We start from the raw sequence: 13,990 nt of genomic DNA on the forward strand, positions 1-13,990 counted from the left end.
CATAACATTTCATTTTTAAAATACTGTTTTAAATCTTTTATTTTGAAATAACTAGATTCACGGGAATTTACAAACCCAGAGAGATTCTGGGTCCCCTTCACCTAGTGTTCCCCAATGGTTCCATCTCACATAATTAAAGAAATGTCAAAACCAGGAAACTGACATTGGTGCACTATGTCAGTATAGACCCATGTCACTTTATCACACGTGTAGATTTATGTAACCACGACCATAATTAACTACTGATCTGTTTTCCATCTCAGTAGTTTTTCCTTTCATGAGTGACCTTTGGAGGTTAGCCTTTATTACTCAGCCCAGCACCCTTGAGATCCATTCAAGTTGTGTCTTGTTGATTTGTTCCTTTTTCTTGCTGAGGAGTGTTCCTTGGTATGAGGGACATTTTGATTATTTCCAGATTTTGTTTAATGAGAGAAAAAAATGCCATGAGAAATTGTGTATGGAATTTTGTGTGGATGTATGTTTTCCTTTCTCTGGGATAAATACCCAGGCATGCAATTGCTGAGCGATATTGAAAGAACATGTTTAGTTTTTAAAGAAACCATCAAACTATTTCACAGTTAATCATTTATTTTTTAAAACAGCACGAGCATGCCATAGATCTGCACATGAAAACATAAAAATGCAAGAATTGCAGAAAAAGTAGAATCTTTCTAATTGTTCCTTGTACACTGCCCAGTCCCATTCCTCTTCCCCCTAGATCATTGGTTAGATGTACATCTTATTATTTCTACATCCTTATTCCAAAACTCATCTTAGCCCTTCATCATGAAGGTCTTTATATGGAGTAGCTATATATCATTTTCACTCTTTGTTAACTGATGAGTTGATATACCATAGTTTATTTAAGCATTCTTCACATATAAGGACTTTGGTTATTTCCAATTTTTTCTCTCATCAACAAATGATGCAATGAATACCTCTGAGATGAATCTGTATACGCTTTAGTGTTTCTCAAAATAGATACCTAGTGGTGAAATTGTTGGGTCCAGATGTGCGCATTTCTAATATGTGCATGGACATGCCAAACTGCTTTCTAAAGACTAAACCAATCAACTCATCCATGCCAGCAATGCATGAAAGTTTTTTCATATCCTCATCCATACTTGATACTTTCAATTTTATTTTTTATTAATTTTATTAATTAATCTGAAGAGTGAAAAATATTTCATTATTATTTCCCTAACCATGAGGATATACATCTTTATACATATATATATATATAAAACCTAACAATTTTTAAAGCTATTTCTATAAATAACTTTGTATTCTTTCTTTTTTTGTTAACTTTGTATTCTTGAACCATTTTTTCCCTATGGTCTGTCTAGAGGATTATCATTCTTTATTGATTTTTAGTAGCTTTTTATTTCTTTTGGATACTAACCTTTTAATATTTTATATGTGGAAAATATTTCCCCAAATCTATCACTCATTCATTAAATTTACTTTTGGGGTGTGTTAAACAGCTAGCCTCATTTAATTTAGCCTTGTTTTGTGTAGTCACATTAATCAATCAATCATTCACTTCATGTCTCTTGGATTATGCTTTTGCCTAAGAAGTCCTCCTTATTTCAAATTATGGAAATATACTCATATTTTTTCTCATGTTGTTGTTCTGCTAACTGTTGGAGCTGATGCTAGATGTTCCAGCCAGCACATTAAATCTAGAACCTTGTGTCAGAGCACTCATATCAGTAAATCTTACCTGACTCATTATTATGTTTCATCTTCCTGGGCCTTGTCTCTTTACGATTCATTGCTAAACTTGTAGCCAGATTTCTGCTGATTTAAATTACAAAGTCTTGACATTCTTTTTATGTGTAAGCTATTTCTTTCCTCGACAGACTTTTTGCTTCTCCCTTGAGATATTCTAGAATCTACTCTGGAAATATCTGGTCCAGAGGAGTGCTGGCATCCGCTCTTAAGGTACCTATGTAAGAATGGTCATTGGAAGTGTTCAAACAAGGGAGGACTGCAGGACCTCATCCTAGAGGCAGTTTTCACACAGCAATACAACAGACTCCATTTGGTTATAGATCAAGGTTACTAGTGTCCAAACAGAAGTAAGGTTACATGTATAGGCTTTGTGATGAGAGCAGAAATCTCTGATTCTTGCCTTGTTTTTGTCAAAGCAAATGAGAGCAGCTCTCTCTTCTTAATTCAGTGGAGTGTCTAGTTTCTTGACTTCAATGTAAATCATCTTGTCTTTGTTTTTTCCTGACCTGCAATAAATAATAAAACAAAAAAGGAGAGAGGAGAGAGAGATTATGAGGAGCTGAAAACCAAGATAAAGTGGATAATAGAAAGATGGAGCAACCAATGAGTATAAGCTTTGTCCAGGATCAGTCTTGACAAGTGTTTCTTGCGGTGGTGCACAAAAAGAAAATGGACAGAGCATCGTGAGCACCTAATGTGGATGGAGTCATTCCTAAAATGCTCTCCTAGGGGTGGGACTGGCCCACATTCTTTATTTAAGGTGTTTCCCTCCTTTCTGTAGTAGAGAACATGGTAAACGACTAAATTTAATTTTCTATCACTTAAAAGTGATGAATGCAAAATATAGACACTGTTATCATCTGTTCTGCAAATAGGACTTGAGAAAACCATTTTTACCAAAGATTATTGACTTTTCAGTAAAAGTAAGGAGCAAATAAAAATTAATTATTGTTTTGTAAAACAGCTGTGAAAACTTCTATGAATAGTTTCGGTGGTTATTGAACATTTGCTAAGAGCCAGGCACTTTACAGGCATTATTTGCCCACCAGGCTCCTCTGTCTTTGTGATTTCTTAGGTAAGAATACTGGAATGAGTTACCATTTCCTTCTCCAAGGGATCTTCCTGACCCAGGGATCAAACCCACATCTCCTGTGTTGCACGTAGGCTTTTTACCTGCTGCGCCATCAGGGAAGTCCCATTTAATCATTACAAAAATTCAATGAGTAGGAACTCTTGTTCCATTGACAGATGAAAAATTGAGCCCTAGTGGAGTGAAGATAACATGATAGGAAATATGAGGACCCATAACCCAGCAGGACCTTATGAAGCCTTTCCAGAATAGACACCCACCCATGACCTCCACCTGCCTTTGTCTACGGAAAAACTTTAGTCAAAGAATAAATTTAATCAGAGAAGTGAGAAAATGCAGAAAAAAAGAAAAACAGCCAAGCAAGACAAAATAATACTTTAACCATTAAAGTCAAGGACCTTTAGTTCCTCTTCAAGGGCTATAGATAATATTCTGAGCCATGTCCTTTGAGCTGTTTTGCAGATACTGAAACCCCACCAGATGGAAGAAACTACCTATGCTCCCCATTAACTCTAGATCCCAGACTGGTTGGAACCAAAAGGTTGATGATGCTGACTCCCAAGTACCTCACCACCAACCAGTCAGAAGAATGTCCATGAGATGGTCACACACTCCATAACCCCCTTCCCTCACCTTGTTTTATAAACCTTTTCTTGAAAATCTTCAGAAAGGTTGGGTCTTTTTAAGTACTAGCTGCCCTGGACTCTTTGCTTGGCACCTGCAAAAAAGCTATTCTTTTCTACTTTACCCCAAAACTCTGTCTCTGAGACTCAATTCAGAGTCAGTGCCCAGAGGCTGGGTTCTGGCATCAGACCTGGCCTGTTCCTCACCATCACATGTTACTGCCTTGTTGACACTGGGATTGGCCAGGGCAAACCTAGGGGTATGTCACATAGGGATGCTGTAGAAGGAGCTCTGCGTTTATTTCACAAATATTTGGCGAGCATCTGCTCTTTGTGCGTGGGGACTATGCTTAGCTCTAGGGACAGGACCATAAATGATGTACAATTTCTGTCCTCCAGGGGAGGCACTCGTGTGCATAGGAAGATGCACTGGACAAGGTCTATGGGGGTTGGTTGATCAAGATCAAGGATCTCAAACTCAAGGGTCCACCCTCACCAGATGGAAAACAGAAGTGTCCTAGGCACCAAGGGTAGGGAAGGAGGGCCTGTGGCTGGCTCCCGCAGGCATGCCCTTCAAAAAGCTGAGCTGTCAACCCTCAGCTCCTCCAAACTGTCAACAGGAAGAAACTGCCTGCTCGGTGTTACCCAAGTCTCTGATTAAAAAAAAAAAAAAAAAAAAAACAGATTCTGGAAATTCATTTTATGTGGAATTTCTCACTTAAAAAATTACGTGGGCCAGGCAAGGCTCTTGAGACCCCGGTGTCCCATGAACTGCTAGTGCATGACCTCTGGCTGAATTCAAAGCCTCTTCCAAGTTCTAGGAAAAGCCTCAGACCTCCGTGATTCTTCTGCTGTGATCTTTGCCCAAGTACTGAATATTTGAAATGTGAAGGGTTTGTAGCATGGGTACAATTCAGTTCAGTTCATGGCATCAATGGGCCGAAAATGGACTATGGATAAAATGAACAGTTATAGCTAAGCATATCACATAAACAGATTCATGGGGGAGTGTGTCATATATGTTTCTCTGGATGTAGATTTTTTAAAAAATGGTTTTATGTATTTATTTTTGATTGCACTGGGTCTTTGTTGCTGTGCCTGGGCTTTCTCTGCTTGCGGCCAGCGATGGCGGCTCTCTAGTCGGGGCTTCTCACTGAGGCGGCTTCTCCTGTCGTGGAGCAGAGGCTCTAGGCCCGTGGGCTTCAGCAGTTGCTCCCTGCAGCCTTTGGGGGTTGTGGTTTCCTGGCTCTCGGGCTTGGGGGCTTCAGGAGTTGTGGTACCTGGGCTCCGTAGTTGCGGCTCGTTGGCCCTAGAGTGTGCATCGTTAGTAGTTGCGGCCCACAGCCTTAGTTGCTCTGTGGCACGTGGAATCCTCCTGGGCCAGGGATCGAACCTGTGTCCCCTGCATTGGCAGGCGGATTCTTATCCAGTGTACCAACCAAAAGGGAAGTCCCTATTTTCAATTTTTTAAGGTTTTTAAAATAGAATTTTATGCGTTCAGAAAGTGCAAAAAGTATGCACTGAAGAGTCTCCCTCCCACTTATCTCCCATAGCCATCTAATTCCATAGACAATCAATGTTATGCATGTGCTTCCAGAGATAAAGTAAATTGTATATATAATTTATATATATGTTTAATATATATTTAAGTTTCACATACATGTATCTTGCTCTTTGTTCACAAATGATTATATGTCTTTCTAGGTTTTGCTTTTTTCCCCCATTAATAATACATCTGGGAGAGTTTCCTTATCAGTGCACATCAAGCTGCCTCATTCTTTCTAATGACTATGCAGTATTTTACTGAATGACACGCCATAATTTACCTAACTGGTCTCCCAATGGATTGGCATTTATGCTGCTCTCACTCTTTTGATACATAAAAATTGCTTTAATGAATAATCCTGTACATACACCATTTTACACACATAAATTTCTACAAGGATGGAATTGCTGTATACAAAGGTACACAATTTTATTACTATTGTCATATTGCCCATCAGAAAGGTTTTAAGGACTCTGCCTGTCTCTCCACACCTTTTACCAACACAGTACAGTTGATCCTTGAACAATGCAAGTTTGAACTGCATGTGTCCACTTACATGTGGACTTTTTTCAATAAAAAATTTGAAATTTTTTTGGCAATTTGTGACAATTTGAAAAGGTCTCAGATGAAACATGTAGCCTAGAAATTTTGAAAAAACTGAGAAAAAGTTAAGTCCATCATGAATGCATAAAGTATATGTAGGCACTAGTCTTGGCTTCCCCGGTGGCTCAGTAGTAAAGAATCTACCTGCAGGGCAGGAGATCCAGGAGACAGTGGCTCGATCCCTAGGCCGGGAAGATGCCCTGGAGGAGGGCATGGCAACCCACACCAATATTCCTGCCTGGAGAATCCCATGGACAGAGGAGTCTGGAGAGAGACAGTCCATGGGGTTGCAAGGAGTCAGACATGACTGAGCACGCATGCATGCACAGACTCTGTCCCCACGTAGGCATAAGGTGAGTGATATTTAATACAAAATGAATAATGTATTCATTTTCTTATTGTTTTATAATTTTGCTGTCAAAGAATTACATTATCTTACATTATGCCTCTCTGGATCGTAGTGGAGAACCTGCCTATCATCATAGGTAAGTGGTTTTTTTAAAAAATGTAACAAGCATTTCTGATACTGTATTATGAGTATGGCTGTCATGTATGGCACAAAAATTTCATGTCAATCCATTCATTCATGTATGAGCTAGGCTGCCCTGAGCAGTGGAGAGCAATAGCATCAGTCAGCTACAGTTCAGCTTAGTCCAGTTCAGTCGCTCCATTGTATCCAACTCTTTGTGACCCCGTGGACTGCAGCATGCCAGGCCTCCCCGTCCATCACCAACTCCCAGAGTTTACTCTAACTCATGTCCATCGAGTCAGTTACAGTAGGCAACCATAAAGCAATCATATAGATATATTATCTATATATAGTATAGGTACTTCTTCAGTATCAAGCCCATGAATCACTCTATCTGTAAATAAACTTGGATTTCTGTTTTACATAATCTTTTCATTTTTGATGTCACTTGTTATGAATCCATGTAAAATCTACTGTGTTTTCCTTTTCATTTTATCTATTTGGTTTTGGCCCTGCTGGGTCTTCACTGCTGCGCGGGCGTTTCTCTAGTTTTGGCGAGCAGGGACTACTCCTCACTGTGGTGCGCGGGCTTCTCACTGCGGTGACTTCTCTCTTTGGGGAGCACGGGCTCTAGCACGTGCAGGCTTCAGTATTTGAGGCCCGAGCCTCAGCAGCTGTGGTCCCCAGGCTCTAGGGCACAGGCTCACAGTTGTGGCGCGTGGGCTTGGTTGCCCTGTGGCCTCTGGGATCTTCCCGGATCAGGCATTGAACCCATGCTTCCTGCCTTGGCAGGGCAATTTTTTTTTTACCACTGAGCCACCAGAGAAGCCCCACAGTGTTTTGTATCATATAAGAAAATGTTCATGTAGGTGCTGAGAGGTGATGTGTCTTAGAAACAGATGATGTAAATTTATAAACTTACAGTTTTGATAAACAAGGTGTGTGCATGCTAACTGGCTTCAGTCGTATCTGACTCTGTGCGACCCTGTGGACTGTAGCCCGCCAGGCTCCTCTGTCCATGGGATTCTCCAGGCAAGAATATCGGAGTGGGTTGCTATGCCCTCCTCCAGGGGATCTTCCGGACCTGGGGATTGAACCTGCATCTCTTATGTCTCCTGCATTGGCAGGCGGGTTCTTTACCACTAGTGCCACCTTAGAAGCCTGAAAAACACGGTGGAGTACTGTAAACGTATTTTATTTTCCTTATGGTTTTCTTAACAACATCTTCTTTTCTGTAGATTACTGTAGGAACACAGTATATGATACATACAACATACAAAATATGTCTGAACTGCCCTATGTTATTCATAAGCTTCTGATTATTAGCGGTTGGGGCTTCCCTTGTAGCTAAGTCAGTAAAGAATCTGCAGTGCAGGGAACCTGGGTTCGATCCCTGGGTCGGGAAGATCCTTTGGAGAAGGAAATGGCAACCCACTCCAGTATTCTTGCCTGGAAAATCTCATGGACAGAAGAGCCTGGTGGGCTGCAGTCCATGGGGTCGCAAAGAGTCAGGCACCACTGGGCGACTAACATTTATTAGCAGTTAAGTTTTGGGAGAATTGAAAGTTATACGTGGATTTTGATTGCATAGGGGCTTGACACCTGCCACTCCTGTGCTGTTCATGGGTCCATTGGTTGTTTACAAGCAGTTTGATCTTTGACAATCCCAGTGGATAATAGTGCAGGGTAACTTTGCAATTCTCTTACCATGAAGGAGATTGGGCATACTAATATATTTTGGAGCTGTTTTTTTTTTCTTTTCACTAAATTATGTATTCAAGTCCTTTGTCCATTTTTTTCCACTGAGTGATTTTTCTTATGAATTTGTTCGTACTATTTATACATTGGGAAAATTAGCCCTTTATGGAGGAGTAAACATTTTCTCTAAGTTTGCTTATCTTTTTTTAGCTTATGGAAGTTTTTCAACACAGTTTTAAATTTTTATGAGGGCAAACTTTTTTTCCTAATGGGTCCTGGATATTTTTGGTCAAATTTTAAAAGTCTCCCTCACTGTGAAAGGGTTAAGGTCTTCTCCTATAATATCTTCATTCTCTTTTACTGTTTCTTGGTTGGTACATTTTAATCTTTGATTTCATTTGAATTGATCTCAGTGTACAGTGTGAGGGATAGATTCAACCTAATCTTTCTTTCCAGCCAGCTACAGAGTTTCCCCCAAACATGTATGGAATGGTTCATGAAGAAATCTCAACTCCCTACCTCTGCATGTTCTCAACTTCTTCAATGGTCTCAGGCAAAGTCTTCCCTTTGGTTTCTGGGAGCAACAACACCAGTCCTCCAGCAATCAGGCCGACCACAGCTGAAAACCAAACAGACAAAGATCACATTCCGGGTTGATGCATGCCCCTTCTGTAATTAGAGCTCCCCTTGTTTCTTAAAAAAAAAAAATTTTTTTATGATTTCCTATACTTACAGATTCCTTTGCCATCTCAGACTGCCCTGTTCCCCATCATAAATATTTTGTCCGTTCCAAACGCCGCTGAATTACAATTCCTTATAGGGAAATGAAATACTTCTCATTTTGAGTCAAAGTTATTCTAGGCTAGAGGACATTGCCATGATATTAAGACACTTTAGAGTTAGAAAATAACTCTGAAAAAAAAACAATGCTAAGAAAAGAAAGAATATAGCCCTGCCAATATAAAGCACTTAGTAATGAAAATGAGTTAGAAACTTGGATCATCACCAGCAAACAAAAGTAATGAATCACTTATTACTTCACAACAGCATTAAATGGTATAGCCAGGCCTTTTATTTTATTTTTATTTATTGTTGCTTTTTATTTTTTATTTTACTGTAGTATAGTTGATCTACAGTGTTGTGTTAATTTCAGGCATACAGCAAAGTGATTCATATATATATATATTCTTTTTAATATATATAGCTTTTTAAATGTATACATTTATACATAGTCTTTTTATGTGTATATATAGTATATGTATATATGTATGTATTTTTATGTATATATATCTATATATAGACTTTAAATGTATATAGATGTATATATATGTGTGTATATACATAAAAAGACCATATATATCTATATATATATACTTAAATATACATAAAAAGACTATATATACACACAAAAACATATATATACAAAAAATTTATATATACATGCATACACACGCACACACACACACACACACACACACACACACATATGCTGTGCTGGGCTTAGTCACTCAGTCATGTCCAGCTCTTTGTGACCCATGGACTGTAGCCTACCAGGCTCTTCTGTCCATGGGATTCTCCAGGCAAGAATCCTAGAGTGGGTTGCCATTCCCTCCTCCAGGGGATTTTCCCAAACCAGTGGTTGAACCCAGGTCTCCCACACTGCAGGCCGATTCTTTACCATCTGAGCCACTGGGGAAGCCCAAGAATACTGGTGTGGGTAGCCTATCCCTTCTCCAGGGGTTCTTCCCGACTCAGGAATCGAACCAGGGTACATCTTTATATATTTTCTATCATAGAATGCAAGAAGTAGGATGTGGGTTCTTTACTAGTTTGGGGTTTCAAAAAAATGCCTGCTGGACTCCATTTTCTGCACCCTTAAAATGGAAATAGAAATACAGGCCTGCAGTGTGCAGTGGTCAGGGCTCCGACTGGAGCTCTGGGCACCTGGGTGCCATGCTGACAGCCCACGTGCTGACACCGTGAGCCCTGGTCTCAGAGCCCCGAGAGGTTCTAAGGTCTCCCGATGCTCCAGACACCCCTGCAGAATGTGGGGTGATGTCTCCACCTCAAAATGCTTGTTATGAGGCTGAAACGAGTTCATATTCATTAGGTGCTTAGAAAAGTGCCTGGTCCGTGGCATGAATTTTTCCAATGTACTCATGTGTTGGTTTTCAGGCTTCTAGATGACCATTTGTGATTATTACTACAGCACAATTTGCACACCATGATTGTGTGAAAAGAGAGAGAAAACTGTAAAACTGCTAGTTTTGCTTCCTGCTAGCTATTAAAGGCTGGTGAGAGAAGGAAACTACCAGCAATATAAAATCAGGAATTGTCTTCTTCCCAGGAGGCTCTAGTGGTAAAGAACCTGCCTGCCAATGCAGGAGACACAGGAGACGTGGGTTCGATCCCCGGGTCAGGAAGATGCCCTGGAGAAAGGAATGGCTACCCACTCCAGTATTCTCGCCTGGAGAATCTCCGTGGACAGAGCAGCCTGGCGGGCTGTAGTTCATGGGGTCACAAACAGTTGGACACGATTGAGCCACCAACACTTTGGTTACTTCAAATTTGAAATGCAGTTAAAATCCTTTATCTTGTTGATGGACTGGCAGGGCCCAGCAGAGGGTCTAGGTCTGGGGAGTTCCTCTGGGTCTGGACTTCGCATTTTTGTTGTTGCTGTTAAAAGGTACTAAGAAAAAGAAAATAGATACTTCTTAGTATCTATTTTCTACCCAGAAATATCCCGCAGACCCGTGGACCACTCACTGCCAACCTAGGGGAGTGGCCGAGGTTGGAGTGTAAGGAAGAGACTAGAGTGTGTGATGGCGCTTCCCAAGATGGAAAAGGGGGTTCTGGGGTCGGGCCCCTCGGCTAGTGCTGGGGGAGGAAGGAGTCTGGGCCCGGGGCTCCCAGCCAGGCCAGCCACCTGCCTACCTCGGGATAGAGACCTCATGTTCTCTCAACTCGGCCATCTTGTTGTTAAGGTGGAACATGGAAACATTTGTCAGGTCTCTTTGGAGGGTGAATCCTCTCAGTGCTTTGGAGTTTTTGCTGATAGATCTACAGCAGTGGAAACTTCTGCCCTCACAAGTCCTTCGAGCAGAAGGAATGGGCAGAGACACGTGTGTGACAACACGCAGGATTGGGGGAGAGCCATTTGCTGTCCCCCTAGTGGCTCAGACGGTAAAGTGCCTGCCTACAATGCGGGAGGCCCAGGTTCAAATACCTGGGTCGGGAAGATGTCCTGGAGAAGGAAATGGCAACCGGCTCCAGTACTCTTGCCTGGAAAATCCCATGGAGAGAGGAGCCTGGTGGGCTACAGTCCATGGGGTTGCAGAGTTGGACACGACTGAGCGCCTTCACTTTGCTGTCATCTGAGAGGGTCTTTCCCTTCCTCCCCCAGACTGAGTCTGGTATGCCCATGGGGAAATCGTTCCATTTCTGTCAAATTAAAACAAAGACTCAGAAGGAGTCTTAAAGAAGACAGGAGTGGGTGCATGGAGACCCCGGGGCTGACACATTGAGAGGGTGAGGTTACTTGTGTGGATCTGGAGCCGGGGCTGCTGGGATGCCCAGAAGGAGGGCACCTGTCCATCTGTCTGCCGCTGGGGGAAGAGGCAGTGCATACGGAGTGAATGGAACCTCCCAGGACCCCAGCCCCTCTCACAGTCTGCAGACTTAGGGTTCAGGATGTGGTGATGATTGGTTAATCCCTCCCCTTCTCTCCTGCGGCTGGTCTGGGAGGGGTGGACTCAGCACCCATACATCGTTCAGGGTCGGCGGGCAGGACCGTGCCCCTGATCCTTCAATGTAGGCACTGAGGAACCTGAGGACGGGGTGCCATCACCCCCACAGGTGTTCCTGTCATGCTAACGCATTTTCTTTCTTTTTTAAAAAAAATCTATTTATTTGGCTGCGCTGGGCCTTCATTGCAGCATGCAGGGTCTTAGAGTTGCAGCATGTGGGATCTAGTTCCTTGATCAGGGATCGAACCTGGGCCCCCTGTATTCGGAGCACGGAGTCTTAACCACTGGACTGCCAGGGAAGTCTGCATTTTCTCCATCTTGGTCTATTTCTGCTGGGTGTTGAAATTGCCCTTGGCAAAATTTTAACTGCTTCTTTTGAAGTAATGAAGTAAAAAGAGTTTGTACTTTCCAGTGTCTGGGCCTAGAGGAGATAGAAAGAATGAGTCCCTAGACAGAGAGGCAGATATCAGTGAGGGGAGAGGGTCTTCTTCAAGGAAACCCCCACCTCACTCGCCCTGGACTTCGCATCTCTACGGGCGTGAGTCCTCATGGGTTCCCAGACTTGAGTGTTAGCGGCTGCTAACGTTGTTAGTAACACTAGTGTTGCCACACTAAGAGTAGCCCCAATTACTAGTCACGTTTAGTAGTTACTTGCAAGGACAGCACTTGTTTGGAGGTAGAAACATGGAGACCCCTAAAAGACAGGTTTTCCTTCGGACATCTCTGGGGATTTCTTACCGAAAACCGCCAGGGGGAGCTCATGCCAGATGTCAGTGAGCCTGTAGACCAGGAAGGGTGTGAGGATGCCCCCGATGTCACACATGGAGGAGCAGACGAGCACCCCGAGGTTCCTGAAACGCAGAACACGGAGGTTTCCTTCTGCTTTTCCCAGGACCGTAGTTATCTCCCACCCCCGCCTTAAACACCTCCCCCAATCATTGAAATGTGTGTGAGCCGAAAGTCTTCACCGTACCATCGATGCATGGAAATGATACATAATTCCATTCATGTTCTGTTGTGCTTGTTTTATATTAACTTTCTGGAAGATGTTTAACTGGGGGCGGGGGCAATTTTCAACCTTTACTTTCATTACCGCCTGCCCCTGCCCTGCTCTGCCATCCTGGGGGGCCTGTTCTCCCTCCTGTGGCCGTTCGGTCCTCCCTCTTGACGCAGTGGTGCCTGTTCTCACCACGTGGTTCCTGGGTTTTACCCCAGCCTGGGAGTGTGAGGTGTGACCTGCCTACTGCCTTGAAATGGCCCCATCCTCTCAAAAAGGAAGGTGCCTTCCCTAGAGATACCAAATGCAGGAAGTCAGAAAGAGAAAGACAAAGACCATATGACGTCGCATATATGTGAAATCTAAAATATGACACAAATGAACTTATTTACGAAACGGAAACAGACTTGTGGTTGCGAAGGAGGATGGGAAGGCGTGAGAGGCTTGGATTGGGAGTTCGAGGTTAGCAGAGGCAAACTGTTCTATGGATCAACCACAGGGTCCTATGGGATGGCACAGGGAACTAGATTCAATATCCTGTGATAAATCATAATGGAGAAGAATATGTAAAAGCATGTACATCTGTTTGTATAACTGAATTATTTTGCTGTACAGTAGAAATCAACACGCCACTGTAAATCAACTGTACATCCATAAAATAAATTTCTTAAAAAAGGTGAGTTGTCCTCTGTTGGCACCTGTGGTTGTTCTCACCCGTAAACAAATGTCCCAGCCGCCCTCCTCATGCTGAGGGAGACATACGTACCTGATGAATGTGGGGTACAGCTCCGCGTTGACCAGGCAAACCATCTCATAGGCCACCGTAATCCCCATCCTACCCAGGCAAGCAGCCGTAACTCTTAGCCAGAATAGATCTGAGGGGGAAACACATGGCTGACACGTGCTGCGCAGGCTCCCGGGTCCCCAAACGGAGCTCGGGGGCGGAGGGGAGGGGCAAGGAGACAGTGCATCCCCCCAGAAGGGGACAAGGGTGCACCGTTGGTGCTTCTGCAGGCTCGGGACAGTTCTGCAAAATCCCCCATGTCTGCTTGTGTTAGCCTCACGGTTCTAACACACTCCTCACTTTAGACCTCAGTTGTTAATGACACCAGAATGACATCGGCTTCCAAAGTTTCACAAACTTTCATCTACAGAGGTCACCTAGAAGAAATAGCCTGCTCTCTGTGCTGGCCCAGCTGGATGGCTTGAGGCATGGGTCCTCCTAGCCTCTCTTATTGTATTACGTCAGAGAACTGACTCTTTGCGACTCCATGGACTGTAGCCTATCAGGCTCCTCCATCCATAGGATTTTCCAGGCAAGAGTACTGGAGTGGGTTGCCCTGTCCTTCTCCAGGGGAGCTGCCCAACCCAGGGATTGAACCCAGGTCTCCTGTATCACAGGCAGACACTTTACTGTCTGAGCTACCGGAAAGCCCAACTCAGAGAACCAGAGGATGTGATTATATCACATCAGGTCATCACCG

At 43.1% G+C, this 13,990-nt stretch overlaps 1 protein-coding gene across 1 annotated transcript in view; it reads right to left on the minus strand.

Moving 5' to 3' along the window:
- Nucleotides 1–575: 575 nt before the first annotated feature.
- The window catches only part of SLC22A2 (solute carrier family 22 member 2), a 32,810-nt gene continuing 19,395 nt past the window's right edge, over nt 576–13,990 (minus strand). Inside the window, exons 8-11 of the mRNA XM_043888512.1 lie at nt 13,273–13,381; nt 12,248–12,360; nt 8,283–8,382; nt 576–2,240 (exon numbers count right to left, since the gene is read on the minus strand). Coding sequence (XP_043744447.1) covers nt 2,174–2,240; nt 8,283–8,382; nt 12,248–12,360; nt 13,273–13,381 — 389 coding nt within the window. The 3' untranslated portion in view covers nt 576–2,173. The remainder of the gene's footprint in view (nt 2,241–8,282; nt 8,383–12,247; nt 12,361–13,272; nt 13,382–13,990) is intronic.

Source organism: Cervus elaphus, chromosome 26 (assembly GCF_910594005.1).
Source record: "Cervus elaphus chromosome 26, mCerEla1.1, whole genome shotgun sequence".
NCBI lineage: Eukaryota > Metazoa > Chordata > Mammalia > Artiodactyla > Cervidae > Cervus > Cervus elaphus.